The following is a 22,457-nucleotide window of genomic DNA, read 5'->3' as shown; positions in this document are numbered from 1 at the left end:
TTTTTTTAAAAAAAAAGTTATATTTTATTGATTTTTTACAGAGAGGAAGGGAGAGGGATAGAGAGTTAGAAACATCGATGTGAGAGAAACATCGATCAGCTGCCTCCTGCACACTCCCTACTAGGGATGTGCCTGCAACCAAGGTACATGCCCTTGACCGGAATCGAACCTGGGACCCTTGAGTCCGCAGGGCTGACGCTCTATCCACTGAGCCAAACCGGTTAGGGCATGGAGCATTCTTGATAGAGAGCTCTGACAACTTGCCTGTCATATGGTCTGACAATCTGTTTTAATTTGCATGTGTTAAGTGATTCTATTTCCTTCCTTCGTAATCATGTTTGTCCTGTTAAATCTAAGAACATTGCTCTAATTACTGTAGGATATTCCATGTTTATGCATTAGTTTTCCATAGTGAATACGAAGAAAGCCTCTTGAAATATGTGATAAATAACACTGTGGTGAACTTAGAGTTTTTCTCACCCATACTTTCTGTGGTTCTGATAGTTGTCATGATGTTTGAAGGCAAATATATTTGCTTTTAAATATAAACTTAAGGGGCTAGTTAAATGGAATAGTAATTTTGAACATGAGATAATGTAGCTACCAAGTAACATGGTTAAGATTTTGAACAAAAGCATATGAGTTTATACATCAAAATAAAGCTTTTCTTCAATGACATTGAGGATAGGGAGGTCATCGCTGTACTGCACGGTCATAAAAGGTTCTGGAAGGTTAAGTCAGTGAGTCCACCTCAGTGTACTTCAGAGAAACAATTAGATTCTTCTGCAAAGACTCTGCTGCACTCCATATGGGTGATCAATTTTTTATTTGGTTGCTATTACAACCAAATACAAGATTTAATTAATGAAATACTTAAATAAGGCACTTTTGAAAGTGTGTTTAAAAAATAAATATTAATCATTGCCTATGAAACAGAAATTACATAAGATAGGAAGCCTACTTTCCAACACATGGTAGACATTAAGTGTCAAACGAATGAATAAATGAATGAATGAGTCTTTATTTCTGTTCTGTTCTTGTTTTAACCCTGCCATTGTCTAGTCAAGTGCTGGTACTTTAGCTTTAACCTGAATTTTATTTGAAATTTTATTTATTCATAATCCATATACCAGATAAGTGACATATCCAGGTTATGTAATGAATTCTTAAAACTAAGCAATAAAAAGACAACTCAAAAAGTGGGCAAAGGTTTTGAATGGTTGTTTCTCCAAAGAATATATAAAATTGCCAAAAAACATAAAATAGATAATCAACATCATTAGCCATTGGGGAAACGCAACTCAAAAGTACAGTGAGATACTATGTCACATGCGAGGTGGATGGTGAGATTATTCATAATAGCTAAAAAGTGGAAACAACCCAAATTTCCATGAACTAATGAGTGGATAAACAAGTTGTGGTATATCTATACAGTAGAACATTATTCAGCAATAAAAATGAATGAAATATCAATACACGCTGTAACATGGATGAATGTTGAAAACGTTTTGCAACATGAAATAAGCCAGTTACAAAAGACCACATATTCTGTGATTCCATTATTATATAATGTGGGAAACAGAAAAATTTTAGAGACTGAAAGCAGGCTAGTGGTTACCTGGGGCTAAGGACTGGGGGATGGGATGTGGAAATGGAATGCTTATGGGTACTGAGTTTCTTTTTGGGGTGGTGGAAATATTCTAATTTAGATGGTGGTGATAGTAATACGGCTCTGTGAATATACTAAAACCCCCGAGCTGTACACTTTACAGGGGTGAATTTTATAGTACGTGAATTATATCTCAAGAAAGCTGTATTTTCGTTAAATTGTTCTTGCAAAACACTTATGTTTATTACAGAATTGATTAAAAATCCAAAGGTAACAAGAAAAACACACACACCCCGTCTTTCTGCCTCTGAAGCAAGAGCAGAAACACCCCCGGGACTGTGAAGGGCTCTCTGGGAGCTGCAGGCTCTGAGGTCTGTGTGCCTGAGCTCTGAGCACAGTCTTGGTCACTTGGCTATGGCTCCAATCGCATCAGCAGGAGCATTGTGGCGTGCACCTTAGCAATCAGAGGCCAGCCTCTTTGGGACGTTTCTTTCTGCATGTTTCCCTCTCAACTGGAAAAACGCTGATTCTTTAGTCCGGTCCTTCCATTTCCGTTCATGGCATATTTCTGCTGCTTCAAACGACTTCTAAAAAATGAACAGTTCAATAAACATTTATCCAGCACTTACTGTCTACCATACACTATATTAAGTACCACACCAACGTGCAGAGGTGGCAGTTCTCTTAACCTCTTTGTTTCCACTCAGTGATTCTTTTTTCACACAATGGAAATTCTTTACCGTCTCCTGCAGTTTCTACTAATGCTGCCCCCAAAATATGGCTATAAACTTAAAGCAACTTTTAAAAAATGTGTGTAAAGCATGTTAACATTATTGTTTAAAAGTATCATTGACACTCTTAAGGAAACAATGTCACCTTTAAAAGATAAGCGATATACGGTAAGGCTCATTATTCTTTCATAAGGAAATTTGTAAAGGACTAGATAGTGCACTGAATTGCCCACAGGAAGGCCAGAACCTAGCACTAGGAAGATGATCTCACTGAGACATGCACTGAGCTTGTTATCACGTCTGGCCTTACCTGCCTCCGCTGGAAAATAATATGCTTTAAGGATGTAAGAAATGATTAAAACAGTGGGATCTCATGGTCACAAGATTCTAGGTTAGAGCACCAAAAGGCAAGTGAGATGAAAATGATTCTTATCCCCAAGCCCTTCAAAAAACCGTTGCACACATGCAAATTTCTTTTATCAGAGTTTTAATAAATTGCAAAATGAATAATGCATAGTTATCTTATTGTAAAATAGGGTGACCATTATGTGTTGTGGCTTTTTAATACAACAACATTTTCGCCTTTCAGCTGTTAAATTAATAAGATTATACAAATTTAGAGGCAAATGGTATGCTTTTTTGTAAAGATTTATTTGTAAGTAGTAAAAATAAATATGATTAGGCTCTAGTTACAAAATAGAATGAAGAGCTGTGTGGAACCATTTAAACAATTGGGAAAAGTAAAAATATAAAACTATAAAGAAATGTGTAACTTTGAGAGATTTTTTAATTTAAACAGCAAACTTTTAGTTAAATGTTGATAATTTGGTTTGAATGTGAATAAAACACAAGTGAAGCTAGTTTAGGCCTGGGGATGTTATGTAATATTATGTTATGCTGTGCTAAGCTATGTTATGTCATGTTATGTTATACACAATCCTATTATATCATGTATTGTTTGTTTTCCCTCTCTTTCTAGACAGATGAACAGGCCATGCTAGAAGATACACTGGTTGCACTATTTGATTTGGAAAAGGTTTCTTTTTACTTTAAACCATCAGAAGAGGAACCACTGGTTGCAAGTACGTAGTTAAGTGTTTTATAGAATTTCTTTGTCATCAAACAAACACATATGGTAATACTTTGATATAAATATATTTTAAATGAAGTTTATTTTATTATTTTTTAAAATATATTTTTACTGATTTCAGAGAAGAATGAGAGGGAGAGAGAGATAGAAACATCAATGATGAGAGAGAATCAATGATCAGCTGCCTCCAGCATGCACCACACCAGGGATCGAGCCCCAACCAGGGCATATGCCCCGACCAGGAATCAAACTGTGACCTCCTGGTTCATAGGTCAACACTCAACCACTGAGACACGCTGGCTGGACTGAAGTTTATTTTACATAAAATATCATATTTAGAGAAAATAATAATAGCAAATTGGGAGGCATAAAAAGTATATATAACATAAACCTACAAGTAATTCTAAACTTTCATTTGTACCTTTAGTTTGACCTTCAAAATGTTTTAAATGTGTGCATCAAATTTTGTGCTAGTCAAAATTTTCTTCCCTTTTTTATTTTTGTTATTTTGGTAAAACATACATACCGTAAAATTTAACACTTAAATAATTTTCAGTGTAGAATTCAGTGGCATTAAATAAATTCACACTATTGTGCAACTATTTCCAGCATCCAACTCCAGAATTTTTTATTCTCCCAAATAGAGACTTCATACTCATTAAGCAATAAGTCTCCATTCCCCCCTCTTCCAGTCCCTGGTACCTCTTATAAGTAGGGTCATAGAATATTTGTTCTTTCTACTGCTTTTTTATATAAAGATTTTTTTAAATAAAAGGACTGCCCTAATATTTCTGTAGCTTCCAAAACTTTATGTTATGCTCAGTTTGTATAACATTTAGATCTAAACCAGTTGAGAAAGACATTATAGTTATTTGATCTGACAATAATTGAAAAAAGTTATAATTTAATTTTGAAATAGACACACATTCTATACTTTTTGCTTGCTTAAAAATGAAAATAAAAAATCATTTCATTCTGAATGTCAAGAATTTTAATGTGTATAAATATAATCACAATAATTATCTTGATTCATTTATTTATCCTCTACAACAAGCATGTCAAACTCAAAGGCTAACACAGGCCAAATAAACCAGGCATGCAGCCCGCGGGCCGTGAGTTTGACATGCTTGCTCTACAATATCCAGGATGGCAAAACCCTTTCCTGTCTTGTTCATATCTCCAGCACCAAAAAGAGTGCCTGAAACAGAAAAGGCAATGTTGTTATTTTTCCCCAAGGAAATGAATCAACAAATATCAATTAAGTATATGCATTGCCATGGGCAGAAGGGCGTTATTATTATAAAAGTTGAAAGAAGAACAAACTTAGTGTGATGATTGAAGGAGAGAACTTCAACAGAACATCGTTGTATCTAATGTAGCCAAGAAGTTACTTAATGAATTGAGGATTTGAAAAATATTCCTTTGATTTAGCAATTTGATGTCAGTATACCCAACAAAGGGAGTAATTTAGAAGTTTATATTTAGAGAAATAGCAATACCTAGGGTTTAATCTCTATATCTTTTAGTTTCTGCAATTTCTCATTTACCTACTATTTCAACATTGTCATAAATAGGTTTAAAATTTATCTCTGAGTCCAAGAAATCTATAGCAGTTTTATTATTTTTCTGTTCTCTCTTTTTTTCATAAGTGTGAGGATCTTATGTACTATGTTAACTTTTCCAGGGCTGGGGAAGGTTCTTACTTATGTTCACATTTCTGATGTCTAGTACAATAAATAGGGACTCAATAAATAGCCATTTAATCTGTGATCTGATTTAAGAATGATAATCATTTATTCATTCGTCAAAAATTTCTGAAACATCTACTATCACCAAGTACTATTCTAGATGCTGGATACGGTAGAGATCTAGACAGATAGGCCTCACAGAGCTGATATTCAAGTGGAGAGATAGAAACAATAAGCAAGACAAAATGAGGTAATTTGATAATAAATTAGAAGATAATAATATGAACATATAAGGGAAATAGAAGAGAACAGAGGATGAAAATGAAGGGGCAGATGAAAGGGTGTGAATGTTTAACAAGCTGGGGAGGGAAGCCTTACTAAGGAGGAGAGCAGAGACCTGAATGCGTTAAGTGTGCGAGTCATACAGGTGTTTGGGAGGGCGTGTTCCAGACTCATTGGAACAGTGTGGCATGCTCTCGGGATTGTAGGGAGGCCTATATGGCTGGCATGGAGTGACTGAGGGGGAAAGAGTAGGAGATAAGAAGGAAGCAGAGGCCAGACCATTGGAAGAACTTTGCCTTTCTAATGAAGCCATTGAGCAGAGGAAGGACATGATCTGCCTTACTTATTAAGGCTGCCTCAGACTGCTGTGTTGAATAAATCATTACTGGCAGCCAGGGCAGAAGCAGAAAAAGCAGTTTGGAAGCCATTGCAGTGACCCAGGTGAAAGATGATGGTGACTTGACCTTGATAGTAGCTGTGGAGATGGTAAAAGTCCTTGGTTCTGTATGTATGAAATTATGAAGATAAGAGGACAAAATTTTATTAAATTTTCACCTTCACTGATAAATGCCAGAGAACAAAAACATGAATTACAATGTTAAGAATATAGGTTATATTCTAGGGAGAATTTGTCTGATAAAGGGGATTATTTGATAAGGATAATATTATTTGAACAAATTGTATGGTCTTCTATGGGCATGTATAAAATAAAATGTATTTTCATCTGCCTGAGTAATGTAGGCACAGCTTTGCTGAAGGTAGAGAAACTCTATTTTCACAATATAACCTAATGTTTTCTTTCTTCTAAATTTTGCCTGAGGAACTATAAATTTCAGGGATACTGTTTTCCGTGGTTTAAATATGACATTCCTGGTTGAGTGGTCTGTTGAACAAGCAGCAGAGGAACTGATACCATCAGCTTGATAAATATCTACTTATTGCATATGCACTATGATTTAACTTTGGCCTGTTGAAAATATACTGTTAAAGATAATTAAGACCAATTAACTAACTTTTGTATATAAATGTAGACGAATCTGCGACAAACACAAAAACTGTGCGATACATTTGGCAATATATTTTTATGTCTTTCCCTGAAGCATAACCTCACCTAGTGAAAGGTCAGTTCCCATGCTACATTACTAGGTATTCCAAATAAATTAAAAATAGTGATGATAGGAATCTAGTTATTCTAAGCTAATTTCAAGAAAGAGTATGATTCAGTACCTGAGGGTCATCACATCCTATTTATGTGGTGTACGAAAACCAGAGCTTTATCATTAATTGCATGTGATTTAATTTCTATAAGCATAGGAGCAGAGGCATCAGATTGACTAATTAATATGTGTCACTGTAATGAGAACTAGTTGGCTGCATGTCTATGTGAGAAGGACTGAGTCCAGAGGGTGGAAGCATGAATATATAAAGAGAATAAATAGGGAACATCGACCTTGAAGCCCAGAAACCTTAGTTCAGATCCTGGCTCTGTTCTCATCTGCACAAGAATATTAGCTTTCCCCACTCTCAGGATTTTGAGTTTTAAATAAAGTAATGTATTTGAGAGTCTCCAGCATTATATAAGGCTAGTGGTAATATTCAGTAAATATTCTAATCCCTCCTCCTTGCTTTATTACTTTGCATTTTTTTAAAAAGGTATATTTAGCATTATTTATAGTCTAATTTTTTTAGTTAATAATGGTGAGATTCTGAAGAAATATGACATGCCAAGCAAGTAGAATTCAAATGTCTGGATTGAAAACAGTTCATTTTCTTGGAAGAAATAATTATTAAGTATATACAATGTATTCAGTACTAAACTAATTTTTAAGGATATAATGGTGACTTAATAAAACAAAGTCCCTGTTGGCATAAAGCTTAGAGATCAATGAGGGATACATGGCAATTTGACCCACTTCAGTATAGGGAAAATACAAGATAATTCTCATCTCATATTATGTAACTAGAGGCCCGATGCACGAAAATCGTGCAAGGGGGTTGGCCCTCGCAGCCATGGTTTCATCAGGAAGGTCGTCCGGAATGTCTTTCGGCTGTCCAGTCTACTTAGCATATTACGCTTCTATTATTATAGATCGGTGGAGGAATAAAGGAGCTAAATGATTATGTTGTACATAATTAAATTTTGTGGGAAATCTTTATGGTTTTGGAGAATAATATAATGACAGCAGATCTTCCCCTTTTTAATTTTATGGTAACTATTAGGGGAATGAGTATTTTTGAACCTCTACTCTATCTATATGCGCCTGGAGCTGTGGATGCCACGGTGAATAAGACAGACACCGGACTGTCCCTGTTTTCATGGCGCTCACAGCCTAATGGGAGACAGCAAGAAAGGAATCAACAACTAAGCCAGTTAGGGACATGGTAAATCCTGTGCAGGAGATAAGTAAGGCATGAAGAACAAGGGTGAGGTGGCCCTTTTAGGAGTCACCAGGGAAGGGCTCTCAACAGAAGAGGCTTTTAAGCTGAAATCTGACGGGCATGAAGGACCCAGCCCTGCAGAAGGAAAAGGAAGAGCAATTCAAGCGAAGGCAACTAACAACTTCTGAGTCAAAAGCTTATTTTCAAACTCACTGGCCCATCCCGTGATGGGGCCATGTTTACAGGGAGGGATCCCACCACTGAAACTTCTCTCAAGGGTGAACCTCTCTGTAGGATGGAATCAGAGACCTTTCCTTATACAATAACGTTTCTGAAGGTTTTAATCATTGCTTAGTCCTAATCATCAAGTTTGCTTTTCATAGTTGATAAATTTCCACAAATAAAAGGCAGCAGTTTTCAGGTGCACCAAATACTTAGAGCAGTGGGTTTCCATTCTTTCAGGTAGTACTCTTCGTTTTTTACTTCACTTTAAATTCAGTATGTTTGATTATTTTTATTTTCAGTTTCTTAATTTCTGGTAAAGCATCTTTATTTGGTCTTTGTTAGTCCTATAATATGGAACTCAACTGCTGCATTATTTTCTTTCCAAATACATTATTCATTTGCTTATGCAGCAATTGGCTACATTGTTGCCAAAGAGCAAAGGGATAGGACTTAACAAAATTAAAAAAAATATATATATATATATGAATAACATTGTATGAAATGGGGAGCAAGAAGATACCGATATTTAAAATATAGAAATTTGTATTTTCTTTGGTGTCCAAGCATCTTTTCCTCTTTATTTTAGAATCAGGAAAAATAAAAAATTGTTCCAATCATTAAAATGCAATTATTTCCAGCTCTTTAACTGTTTATTTATTATTTTTCCTAAACCAAAATCCTTCATCTCCCTTTTAAAAAAGAAACAAAAATAAAATGAACTTTATTAGTATATGCATAAAAGAGATTTGTAGATGTTAATACAGTGCTTTTAAGAAAGTTTTTACATTCCTTTTTTAAAAAAATCATCTGGATATTATTTGCCATGATGCAGTATCATAAAATGAAGAGGATTTATGACAGCACTGTGAAATACTCCTGCAGCATTTTCTCTTGGTGTTTTGGGTTTTTGTTTTTTTGAGTAAATAAATTTAGGATATTTGAAAAAAGATAATTTCTAATGACTGTTGGACACCAACAGAAATAATCCAGTTTTGATCTGGAGCTGACTTTGATAATGGTTGGTAGGTACTCAATTCCTTGCACACTACTTAAGAAGTGTACCCCATGGACCCATTTGACTAAAATATGAATGAGGCAGTGGCCCTGGGAGATTGTGATTCCAAACCATGTGTAGCTTAACTTCTCATTTAGTTAAGTGAGACATCTGATGTATCAAAGTTTGATGAAGTTTCCTCTTACAGGATTTTGTATACAGTACAGTAATAAATGTTATTTAGTTAATGAGAACCTGATTTATAGTCTTTCCCTGAATGACACTGTAAGGATGCCCAAACCTGAACTTAATAAACATGAGTACTTTAAGATAATTTAGTTTCTAGTAATTTTCAGGATTCTTTTTAAAGGTTAACAAATTATGCTATGCAGTATATCTGATTTTAGGAAATAATGTAACATTAAATGTCATTTTAGATGTTCCTCTTACATATCAAGTGGAAGGAAGCCGGCAAGCTCTGAAAGTTTACTTCTACCTTGATAGTTATCATTTTGAACAACTGCCTCAACGGTTGAAAAATGGAGGAGGGTTCAAAATTCATCCTGTTCTTTTTGCACAAGGTAAACGGCTTCCTTTTTTTTTTTTACTTCATGTACCTAAATTACTCTGTCTTGATTAATTTTTAAAAATAAATTTAATTGTAATCATCATCATGGTTTTTCCATTAATTTAAAAATTCATGCATAATGCCTAGCTAATATATTTACTTCTGGGAATGTTTATTAAGAAAATAATCACATATGGTTTAAATATTTATAAAATAAGATTGCAGCATTATTTATAATAGAGTAACAAGACACAACTGGTTGAAATAAATAAAGATAATTTAATTTGGCTTAAATGATGGTAGAGCCATTAAAGTTGTATTATTTACAATATTTTATGATATAGAAAAAGGTTCACATACACATTCAGATTATGAAAAAAAATTTATATTATAATCTCAATTATGTCATACATGTATTTATATACTTATATTATTTAAAATGCTTTTAAAATAATTGGATGATTAATGATGATATTTTATTCTTTGAGTTTTTCTGCATTATGTCAATGAATATGTATTCCATTTGTAAATTAAAAAAATTCCTTTTGGAAATGAGCAGTGAGTAGCAATGCAGTAGAAGAAATTAAGATTAACACGAGTGAGAAAATTCTTGCAGTGAACGGGTTTCCAAAGGAAGGTCCCACATCTTTTTTTTTAAAAATTATTTTTGGAGTTATAAATGCAGCCTAGAAAAGATCAGAAGTCCAGATTATTGTGTAGTTTCCTCTAGTCTATGTCTTTTTAAAAAAAATATGTTTTTATTGATTTCAGAGAGGAAGGGAGAGGGAGAGAGAGATAAAAACATCAGTGATGAGAGAGAATCATTAATTGGCTGCCTCTTGCATGCCCCCTACTGGGGAATGAGCCTGCAACCCGGACATGTGCCCTTGACTGGAATCGAACCCAGGATCCTTCAGCCTGCAGGCCGACGCTCTATCCACTGAGTAAAACCAGCTGGGGCCTAAGTCTTTTTTTTTTTTTTTTTTTTTGAAATTCATGCTGTGGTCACAAGATTATATATCCATTTTTTTCTGAGTGGTATGATAGAACATTTCATTTTTTTCTTCTTTTGAGTTTTCAAGACCTGCATTGGTTTTGCTGGGAAATTTTATATTCTTATAAAAAAAATGAGAAGAGGAATAAAATTAACCATTGTAACTGAAGAGCTGATGGCATATGAAACCTAAATTCAATACCAAGTGAAATTTCTGCTTGTACCACATGCATATTATTTTAATTCTAAAAACAATGACCCACCAAGAACAGATTCTTGGCAAGAATACATTTTAGCAAAGGAAAATTCCAGTGATGAGAGGATCTTAGGAGTTATTATAAGGTATTTCCTCCCTCCCTCTCCCTCTCCCTGTCCTTCTCCTCCACCCCTGCTCTCCCTCCCTCCCTCTGTCCCTCCCTCCCTCCTTTCCTCCTTCTCTTTCTCCCTCTCTCACTTTCTCTCAATCTCTCTTTCTCTCAACCAACCTTCCTTCCTTCCTTCCTTCCTTCCTTCCTTCCTTCCTTCCTTCCTTCCTTCCTTCCTTCAACTATATTAGGGTCCTTAAAGGTAATCTTAAAGGTAATACAAGATTCTATAATGAAAAGGAATAAAAAGGGGAAAAAAATACTCTGAGCAAAAATAGACCTTTGGAGCTATGTTAGGAGAATTAAGTTCAGCCTAAAATATGTTAAAAGCCATTATAGAGACATTGATTTAGAAGACAGGGAAGGATGCTGGTCTAGAATGTTAACTTTTATAGAGTTTAACCAGAGCTTACAGTTGTTACAGCCTCTTCCCTTCTTTTCCTTTGTCTCTTTTTAAAAACTCTGTCTTTGAAATCATTACAGAGATGACAGATGGCATTAAGCATCTTTTCTAAAAAAATTATTACATGTGTGACATATCAGCCATAAATAGCTGAATATTCATACCCAGCAGCAAGTGTACATAGGAGAAAGACTACTTTGCAAGTAACCTTTATTATATAATTGTGGCTAAAACAAATTTTAAAAGAATGCCTAAATATATATTATTTTAGGAAGTACAATATCACTTTTAAAATGTAATTTAGCCCAGCTGGTGTGCTCAGTGGTTGAGCGTCAACCTATGAACCAAGAGGTCACAGTTCACTTTCTAGTCAGGGCATGTGCCTGTATTGCCGTCTCGATCCCCACTGTGGGGCATGCAGGAGGCAGCTGGTCAATGATTGTCTCATTATTAATTAGTGGCCCACTGCACAGATTCGGGCACATAGAAAGGAAATTAATTAAAAGAAATATTCTACTATCACTATTTGCCCTTTCTCTATAATAGAAGTGGGCCAAATTCACGATCAACAATGACAGTTCAAAACACACACGTGCGATTGGCACCAGTGAGAGTGTTACATATATCTCTTCCATTTGGAAGAGATTCCAAATGGTATCTATTCTGGGATAGAAAATAGGATTCTGCTGAGATGAGTCAACTTAGCCTTTTATCCTATATAATAAAAGCCTAATATGCTAAGTATCCGACTGTTCGACCGTTCGACCAGTTGCTCTGACACACATGCACTGACCACCATGGGGCAGACACTCCAACCGATAGGTTAGCGTGCTTCTGGGGTCCGGCCAATCGGGACTGGGTGAGATGGGCTGGTTACGTCATGGAGTCCTCCTCAGTCCCTCCCCGGCCCCGATCGTGCACTGATGAGGTCTCTCAGCCTGGCCTGCACCCTCTCACAATCTGGGACCTCTTGGGGGGATGTCGGAGAGCCGGTTTTGGCCCAATCCCCACAGGCCAGGCCGAGGGATCCCACCGGTGCACAAATCCATGCACTGGGCCTCTAGTATATATAGAATAAACGTGCTTAATTAGACCTGATTTCAGATGTAGCTAAACTTTTTTCAGCCCAGTGAAGCACCCCAACTTCGCTTTCAGGTAATTGTCAACAACACAGCAGTAAATATCAACATGAAGTAGATTATTATTGTAGATTATACAGGGAGAACAAAGGGTAAAATATTTAACTGCAGCAGTGTTTGACTATATTCTGTGCAGGGAGAAAACCTGAAGTTTTTCAAGGTCCACCATTTCTTTCTTTTTTTCAGTCAGGTCAAGTTTCTAAACTTTCTAAATCTTCGTTTTCCGGCTAATGAAAAGAAAATAGGATTCTGCCGAGTCTCTTATCTACCTACTCCAGGACTTCTGTGAGGATCAAATGAGACGAGGCATGGGAAAAAGCTTTACAGACATTTGGTTCAAGTGTAAAATGTTTCCACCTGGCTATAAAGCAAGTCGTGTTCCTGGGCTGAAGAAACTGCAAGGAGGCTAGTTGCTAGGGAGCGGAAGCTGGGCATTGCTACGTGACGTCATTACCGGTGTCCACAATGACTGTTTCCAGGCTGGACTGGGCTGTGGGCTGCATTTTGCGCCATGGGGTCTCGGCAGCATCAGCTGCGATTTGGTGGGCTGTCACTCCAGGGTGGTGGCAGAACTGTGTCCCACTTGGGGCAAGCCGAGTGTTGCTTTGTGGATGCCAGGTCCGCAGTGACATTTCTCTGTAAATGGCCAGTGTGTGTCATGGCAGCTCTTGCATTGAGCGTCTGCCCCCTGGTGGTCAGTGCGTGGCATAGTTGAACGGGTCAGGATGGTAGGACACTTAACATATTAGCCTTTTATATATATACTAGAGGCCCGGTGAACAAAAATTTGTGCACTCAGGGTGGGGGTCCCCCAGCCCAGCCTGCGCCCATTTGCAGTCCAGGACCTCTTGGGGGATGTCCACCTGTCGACTTAGGCCCACTCCCCGGGGATCAGGCCTAAGCTTGCAGTCAGACGTCCTTCTGTCCGACTAAAGGCTTAGGCCCCCAAGGGAACTGTGATGAGGAAGCTGGGGTGACAGAGGAGCCATGCTGTCCCGCCCGGCCACCCCGGGTCAGGTCGCACATGGGACGCCCGCTGCCCCGGGTCGCAGATAGCAGGTCCGGATGGCGGCAGGGCAGGTGGGATGGCGCTGTCCCGCCCCACCGCCCCGGGTGGCAAATAGCAGGCCCGGATGGCGGCGGGGCAGGCGGGATGGCGCTGACCCGCCCTGCCTGCAGTATGCAAATTAGCCACCATCTTTGTTGGTGGTTAATTTGCATATCATGCTGATTAGCCAATGGGAGGTGTAGCGAAGGTACGGTCAATTACCATGTTTGTCTATTATTAGATAGGATATATATCTCTCCCTCTCCTCTCCTCTCTGAAATTAATAAAAATATATTTTAAAAATGTAATTTAAAAAGAAACTACAGCAAATGTTAGTTTTAGTAGTTACACAGCAGTAAAATATGAAAAATGAATTGAATAAACATCATTGGAAATACTTGTGCAGTTAAGGTCACAGATAGGTAAAGAAGACTAGGAAACAGTTTGTCTCATTGAGATTCTGTCTTTGATAAAATTGCCTATAGAAAGGGCTTGCAGGAGTTCCTCTGCATTCATAAAACTTCCATGAGGAACCATTAGTAGCTCTCAGTATTCATCAGATTGAGGGAAGCACATTAAATATAGCCCTGGTTTGAGTGGAGACTACCATCTGGTAATTGAAAGTGTTGATAAATGGAAGAGATTCCAAATGGAATCTATTCTGGGATAAACATTTATTTGGAGAGTTTGGGTTCTGTGTGGACATGCATACATGAGTCTTTGCTAGCAAATAAAAAAATAGAAATATTAGATGAATTTGAAAACTTCCTGGGAAATTTATTAAAATCCTCCCTCAGAAAGTTGTCAATAGTACCGTATACTTGAACAGGAAGTGAATGAGCTGCCTTCTCCCAATTTTCTTACTAGAATGGGTTTGGGCAGAGGAGGGCACACTCGTGGAGGGGGCACGCTGTAGAGATGGGACCAACAATTAGATCAGGAATTCCAGGGTGGAGGCCAGTGGGGAACACATTAGAGAACATGCATCACTAAAGATCAGAGCTGCAGAACAGAATTATAGGCAGACAAAACGAGTGGCACAGATTTCCAAGGCAAGGGACACAGACACACTCCGGAAACTCAGCACAAAGCATAACACAATGCCAGAAGGTGAAGATCACGCTAAAACAATCTTCTGTAAACACATCCTATAAGTCAGGGGATTAATCCTGTTGGGATCCCCCAGCCCTGAGTGAGATAAAGGAAGTAAAAAATGGGAATAAAGGAGAGTATTGAGGGTCACTTCCTCCTCGCTGACTTTCACTTCATCCCACTGGCCTGTTTTCATGCTGTCTCTCAGTGGTTCCCAGTACTGGCTGCATATTTGTCCCCTTGGGAAGGTCTTAGAAAATACCCAGGCTTGGTCCCAAACTAAACCAATACATCAGAATCTCTGGGAGGTGAGGCCCAAATGCCGGTATATTTTAGCCTTCCAGGTGATTCTAATTGTCCACTGGGAGTGAGAAGGCACAGGACTATGTGGGATATGAAACACTGTGCAATTATCCAGTTTTTAGAATAATCCATTTCACAAATGTTTGACCCTCTAGATTCTGGGCAGTTGTGGGGAGGGAGCTGGGCTTTTTGCTTCTGCGTTGTTAGGCCATTAGGATCCAGGCTGCCTCCAAAGGAGATGCAATTGTGTGGGACAAATTTCCAGAGAGCTGACAGCTGAGGATGTTTTTCTGGTTATTCTAGCAGCTGGGCAACATTTTTGAAGGGGGATCTGAGTGGGTGACTCTCAGAGCATCTGCCATAGTCCACATCTCGCACCCTCAGATCCATTCATTTTTTAAGAATCAGGAGTGTGTCCCTCATGACTGATGGGCCTCCCTTCCTGGAAGGATAATTGAGAAGAAACATGTTAATGGGACAAGCTGTAGCCCTATTGCTACAGCTGGTCTTGGGCTGCAATCAATTGTCATTTTTCCTCTTCTGCTACCCATTATAGATTAGCCTTGTTCTCAGCTTGAACCTCTGCTGCTCTCTGTGGCATGCAGGACCAGGACCTTCATCCCGGAGGGTCAGAAGTGGGCAAGGGAGTACCAAGAGGGACCTGAGTGGATTACCAGGATGCAATTCATATTATGCCTCATAACTACTCCCTTATGATGATCAGGGTCTATTAGTCTTGCCAAGATGGTATTTGCTCTTCTTGGCTGCTGATGCCTTGGCACAAGGAATCTCCAGTGCCCAGGTGGCAACCACAGCTTACAGTTTCGTGGAGCCCCTGCTTTGTTTCCTAGGGAATGTGTGCCCCTTTGAGGATCAGAATCCTTAAACCCAGGGAGCCAGAGTTTCAGGGACGGAACGAACACATTCCCTAAGTGAGGCATTGGAACTGAATTTGTATTCATTTCCAAGACTGCCACACAAATGGCCACAAACTAGGTGGCTTACAACAGAAATGTATTCTATCAGAGTTCTTGAGGCTAGCAATCTGAAATCAAGATGTCCACAGGATGAGAATTAAGGTAAAATACTAAGGACCTTAAAATATTAAGGTCAAATTCTAAAGTATGGACGTTAATGTACATTAACCTACTTTTCTGAGAATAGAAATTGAATTTGGCAAAAAGTCATTCCATTTTCTTTTTTTTTTAAACAATAAATACCAAGCCACAAACCTAAAAGGGGGAATGTGTTTCCATACAAAGTTTACTTTTTAAATATAGAACTCATCTTTTTTATTCATTTCCCCACAACACCATGCAGGTACCATAAAATTTTGTGAAACTCTGGTGAAATTATTAGACTCTCTTCTCTTAAAAATTTTTTTTCACATAGTTGTGAATTTTAACTGTTGTTAATTTGGAAATATTGTCGAGAAGAGTGATGAAAATGTCCATTTGTTTCTAAAGTATAACAAACCTTTAGAGCAGGACTGGACATTCTGGTTAAAGTCAAGCCATCCAGACTTTTATAAAAATTAGATCCCAGGTGTTTTCTTCTTTCCCTTCCATCCCCCAGCCCCTGTTCCCCTCTTACTCCTTCCTAATGTTTTTCCAGTCTCTTTGGTCTTGAATCGCAAACTTCCTGTTTGGCTAAGCACACTCATGCATAATCTATATGCCCTGGAAATTGGATCATGCCCATAGAGCATTGGGCATGTTGCCTAGTACATAAAACACGTGCAGTGAATGATAAGAGTAGTCATAGGCTCTCTTAATACTATTATTTACCTTAATTCCAGAACCATAATTAGTAGGTAATCTTCTATTTCACAAATGAGGAACCTGAGGCTCTCAGATATTAATTAACATGACTAAGGTCACACAGCTACTATGGAACGCAAGTTGTGGTTTAACTCCAACGCCAGGGCTTTCATTATTAGCTTTACAACTAGTAAGAGGAATCTACATCGAAGTATGACCATTAATAGATTGATTACTCCTGGAATATTTGAAGATTGATTTTTCAGGAAGACTTCTTTGTATGTCTTGTGTGTATTCAGGACCAGAAGCTTGCTGAACTAGTGCAAATATTCTAATTAATGCAGAGTTTTAAGGAATAAACAAATAAACAATCATTGAAACAAGCTCCACATTTTATTTCCTGTACTGAACTAACTGTAGTAGTCTTTCTGTCTAATTTTGCATAAATGCTTTTCTTGATTATAGGCCAGTAATTCCATTTTTAAAATTTCAAATGCAGCAGTACTCAAAGTTTTGTTGTTTCTTCAATGCTCCAAGCTGACTAGTTTAAAAATATAGCACAGCTGAAATTAGCAGTGACTTTCTTATTTTGCCTCCCAAAATGGTAAGTCTCTGTTAATTCAAGGAAACCTTATTATTTAGTTTAGAAATGATTGCATTTAGAAGTTTTGAAAGATTAATTTTTATTCAGTTGTGAAATAGTCTGCTGACAAGTGAGGCTCTTTAGTGGCAATAATTTCACGGGGAAATAATTTACACTGGACAAGATTAATTCCTTTGCCATTCCTGTTGCTGGCAATCTCTCTATAAGAAATCTTATACTTCTGGGCAATTCCATGTGATTCATTTCCTCATTAAAAGGTTAAAAATATCATTGCATAAAGTGTAAGGGGAAAAGAACCACTTAACCAAAAATGTTAGTTAAGAAGGAAATTTATATTAATCAAAAGACTTTTAAAATCAATGGGAGTTTTACATTATATATATATATATATATATATATATATATATATATATACACACACACACACACACACACACATGTTTGTTTATCCTTTTTTATTTTTAACTAAATTTTGGGGAGAGTCGGTATTCTAAGATTTAACTTTAAATGTCTTATTTATTACACTAACATTTCATAATTTAATTGCAGCTATAAGAATGTGAATATACATGGAGATGACAATTTCAATTTTTTACTCACATATGTTAATATACATTTCTGCCTCTCATACATATGTATGTGTGTATTTACCTTTGTGTTTATATATTAATAACATATATGAGTTTGGGTTTAGCTTCACAAAGAACATATACAAAATGTTTTAAGAACAGAAAACAGTTTAAATTAGAAATTCCTTTCCCTGCTTAACAGAGAGTCATCAAATGTTTGCTATTTATTATGAGAGGAAAAGAATGATTTTTATTCATTCTTGCTCTAAGGAAAGATAGTTTCTTGCATATATGGTTATATTTGGTGATATTTAATCCATCTATGTATATAAAGGCCAAGTGACCAGAATGACCAGAATAATCGAAACGACCGGTCGCTATGTCATGCACTGCGGCTGGCCAACCTCCCGTGACCCCTCCCCCCAGCCAGCCGGCCCCCATCGGCCCTGATCGGGGCAGGCCAGGGGACCCCACTTGTGCACAAATTCGTGCACTGGGCCTCTAGTTTACTAATAATAAGATTAAATGTGGAGAAACTGAGTTATAAATCATGTGAAAAGTACATTTACTTGTTTCCACAGCTCTGGAGAGCATGGAAGGATATTATTATAGAGACAATGTTTCAGTGGAAGAATTTCAAGCCCAAATAAATGCAGCCTCATTGGAAAAGGTCAAACAATACAACCAGAAGCTCAGGTACGTAATTGTTCAATGGTGGTGACGGACTGGGTGGCATGGGAACTAGATGGAGGTGGGAAATGGGGGGAAAAGGGGACATTTGTAATACTCTCAACAGTAAAGATTTAAAAAGTTTCTGTTTCTGTATTTTGACAGGACAGATAGTGTTTTTGCCCTCTAAAATTATTCATTATATTAGATGATTCATGATATTTCTTTTGCTATAAAGTTCTCTATTTAGGGTTTACTATTTCAAATATTCTCATGGCTACTAATTTTCTAAATAAAATAGAAAACCTGTTTGTAAATTTTCATGCTATGCTTTTAATTTCTGTTGAAGATCAAGGAATTACATATTTAGTAGACCATTTTCTGGGGGGGAAACATTGATGTTTATAGTGATGTCCCTAGGAGGTTCAGTGGGTTGAGGGTAAAATAGTTTTATTATGTTCCATTAAGCAGCTGGCACCCTCACAAAGAGAGAAGCATATGTTTAACATGGAAGATATGAAGAAACATGTACTTGGTATCGGGAAAATATCTACTTTCAAACACATCTGATGTTAATGTTTGCATTTTACTATGTTGTTTTTCTCTCTCTAAAAAATGTTACTGGTACAGTGATCAATGGCAGAGAAAATTAACCACAATGTGTTATAATTCAGCAGCTTTAATTTTCAACAAATTATTAACATCCCTCTTATAAATGACTTAGAGGCCCGATGCATGAAAATTCGTGCAAGAGTAGGCCTTCCTTCCCCCAGCTGCTGGCACTGGCTTCCCCCTGGCAGGCACCCAGGACCCAGACTTCGCTCTGGCCCCGGCTTCATCCGGAAGGGCGTCTGCTCTAATTAGGATATTACCCTTTTATTATTATAGATTCTGCTAACAGATTGCCTTTTAAAATTGCTGATTGCAGCATTTATTTTTAAGAAAATATATTTTTATTCCACCTTAAGCCCTAATAACTCAAAAACACTATTGAGACAATATTTTGGTTTTGTTCACAATATGGCTAAACGGTGAAGACAATTCCTAAAATTTCTGACAAGGAAGGGGTATTGGTTCCTGTGGTTATGACTGATGTAGGCTTTCTTTCACTAAAAATGCTTTGTCTCCCTATCCCAGCTTTACAAAAAACTATCCCTTTTTCTAGGCTTTTATTTTTACTTTTTTCCAGCATTTTATCATCCTCTGAAGCTCTACCCTCAAAGCCCTCAATATCGTTTTCATTTCTCATTTTCTCCTCTTCCTAAAATGTAGTTAAAGATCCTGATGATTCTGAGGCTGCCCCAATTTTACTGCCTTGTCTAGACTTTGTAACTCAAAGTCATGTAATATACTAACTGCTTTCACAGGAAAAAATAAAATCAATATTGAAATTTTAAATAGTTTGTCTACTGATTAAAAAATACTGACTTTTGAAGCCTTAAGTTCAATCTTATGAAAATCTCAACATGGAGTACTGTCTTCACAAAAGAGAAGTTTTGCCTGCATAACCAATAAAATATATTCTTAGGTTATCTTTCAAATAAAGACACGAAATGAAAGCATTTGTGTAGAACAGGTGGGCCTTGAGAGTACGTCCCTGGAGTCCAGTTTGAGAAAATAGTTCTAGACCATTGCTGTGGCTCCTACCTGGTCTTTCTCTAAGAACCAGTGTTGTGTTATCTACTCAGGAATTTGCTGCCAGATAATAAATGTAAACCTCATCTTACCATATCCTTCTCCTGCTCAGAGCATTGGGTGATTTCTTATTGTCCCCTTGACTTCTCACTTAGCATCTACCACCCCTGCGTCTGTTTATAAAACTACTCTTCATACGCTTCTATGTCCAGCTCCAGTAGAGTCTCCTCCATTTTTATTACTGGGGTGGGGTGAGGCCTGGGCATTAGAACTTTTTAGAAGTCCCCTAGGAGGTTCTAATGTGCAGCTTGTATTGAAAACCAGTTCCCTTAGCTCCAGGAGTTCTCAAAGGATGATCCCCAGACCAGCAGCCTCAGTATCACCTGCAAACTTGTTAAAAAAAATCTCGTGGTGGCCCTGCAGTCTGTGTTGTAACAGGGCTTCCTCGTGATAATCATGCACACTCAAATTTCAGAACCATAGCCCTGAGCTAAATGGATGTCAGATCACCCTTGCACTCTTTCATTTTGCTTCGTTTGTGGCTATTACAGAGTTCAGTGTTTCTCCCTGATGATAAATTACAGATGTACAGATTTCTCATTTTCTTGAATCTAGTTTCTATAGTTTATATATAAATATATATGTAATATGTATGTAATTTTACAGTTTACATTCAATATTTACAAGCATGTTTACATTCAGTATTATTTTGTATTAGTTTCAGGTGTGCAGCATAGTGGTTAGACAATCATATACTTTACCAAGTGCCCCCCCTGATATTTCCAATACTCCCCTAGCACCATCCATAGTTATTACAATAGGATTGACTATATTCCCTATGCTGTACTTTACATCCCCATGACTGTCTTGTAACACTAATCTGTACTTCTCAATCCCTTCACCTTTTCACCCAGTCCCCCAACCCTCCTCCTCTCTGGCAATCATCAGTCTGTTCTCTGTATCTATGAGTCTGGTTCTATTTTGTTTGTTTGTTTGTATTGTTCTGTATATTTAACATGTAAGTAAAATTCTTTTATAGCCTCTTTGAAATGAAGGGTAAGTTTATTGGTATTCCCATTGTGCTTATCAGAGTACTTTGTGTAAGAAGTTATCCATACTGTAGAGTCGTTGGAAAGTTTTTACTTAATTAGCTTCTACTGCAAATAATATTCAAAATGGTTAAAGTTCTCATGAGACAGTAATACAGCCAGCAGAGACCAACTGGCTGGTCTGACCATGCCAGTCTCCATGGGAATACGGGCCAGGCATTCAGAGCACCTGAGGTGTCCTTGCCACCTGCATCAGAGCCCTGACACTGGTGGCCGGAAGGCAACTTGGTTTAGTTGTTATCCTCAATAGATAGTGTTAAGCCAGCAGACATATTTGACACCTATGTCTAAAGTATACCCTCCCGTGCCAAGTCAGAGTTCTTGATTGGTTGTCCTCTGATTATTAAGAAATAACAGCATGTAAAGTATCTAACATAATTTCTAACCAAGAAACTCAGGACAAGGGCATTTTTATTCTCTACCTTCACCACCCTCTATTTTATTCTCTTTTTTCTACCCCAGGCTTTCCTTTTTATTCATTCCCTCTGGACACGAGCCATCATTCCCATTAGCCTTGTTCTTTCCTGCCTTACATAAATGTACTTTACCGTTACCAAACTCTTTCATTTTAATGCATCCTGGTTATGGCCAAAAGCACCACTGCATGGTGACCGGTGAGATAAAATGTAATGTCAGTGTGAACATTATTCCTTGTCTGAAAGTACTCCTTTCAATTAGAGGGTTCTAAATTATTTTTAAGTATCATTTTTATTATAAAGTCAACAGTAAAATAAAGCAAAAAATCAAAAGGAAACAAGTTGTACATTAGTTACTGAGGTCATTTATCATTTTTGTGATGTGTCAGCTTCAGACTGAAACTTTTTAGGGTTTATGTTTCAGGGTATCTAAATGTAAATTCATCATCCTTTCAGAAGGAAGACAAGAAAATTACTCAAAGCATATATTCTCTTAAGGTGTGCCTTTGTGGATATGGATTGGCACATTTTCTTTAAAAGAAAGTTTTTAAAGGGCCAAACTATATTTGATATAAGTAGAAAAATGATAGAGATTTTATTTGTGTTCACAAGGAATGCTACCCAAATACTAATCTCAGAGTCATATATTTTGAACAATTTTTCAACTGAAAAAATGTCTGGTTGGAAGTTTTGGCTATTCCCATGATAGCACCTCCATGAAATGTGCCATTTCTCTATATCCTGAAGCGGGGCAGGGATGTCATGAATGCATTCTCCTGGTGTGA

General features: G+C 37.4%; 1 protein-coding gene across 1 annotated transcript in view; it reads left to right on the top strand.

Annotated features, from left to right (window-relative positions):
- Window positions 1-22,457, top strand: part of PREX2 (phosphatidylinositol-3,4,5-trisphosphate dependent Rac exchange factor 2) — a 212,994-nt gene that overhangs the window by 149,082 nt on the left and 41,455 nt on the right. Inside the window, exons 33-35 of the mRNA XM_006090598.3 lie at window positions 3,320-3,422; window positions 9,436-9,579; window positions 18,425-18,539. Of these exons, the coding sequence (XP_006090660.1) occupies window positions 3,320-3,422; window positions 9,436-9,579; window positions 18,425-18,539 (362 nt within the window). The remainder of the gene's footprint in view (window positions 1-3,319; window positions 3,423-9,435; window positions 9,580-18,424; window positions 18,540-22,457) is intronic.

Source organism: Myotis lucifugus, unplaced genomic scaffold, assembly GCF_000147115.1.
Source record: "Myotis lucifugus unplaced genomic scaffold, Myoluc2.0 scaffold_77, whole genome shotgun sequence".
Classification (NCBI taxonomy): Eukaryota; Metazoa; Chordata; class Mammalia; order Chiroptera; family Vespertilionidae; genus Myotis; species Myotis lucifugus.
This window is presented reverse-complemented; position numbering and strand designations above follow the sequence as displayed.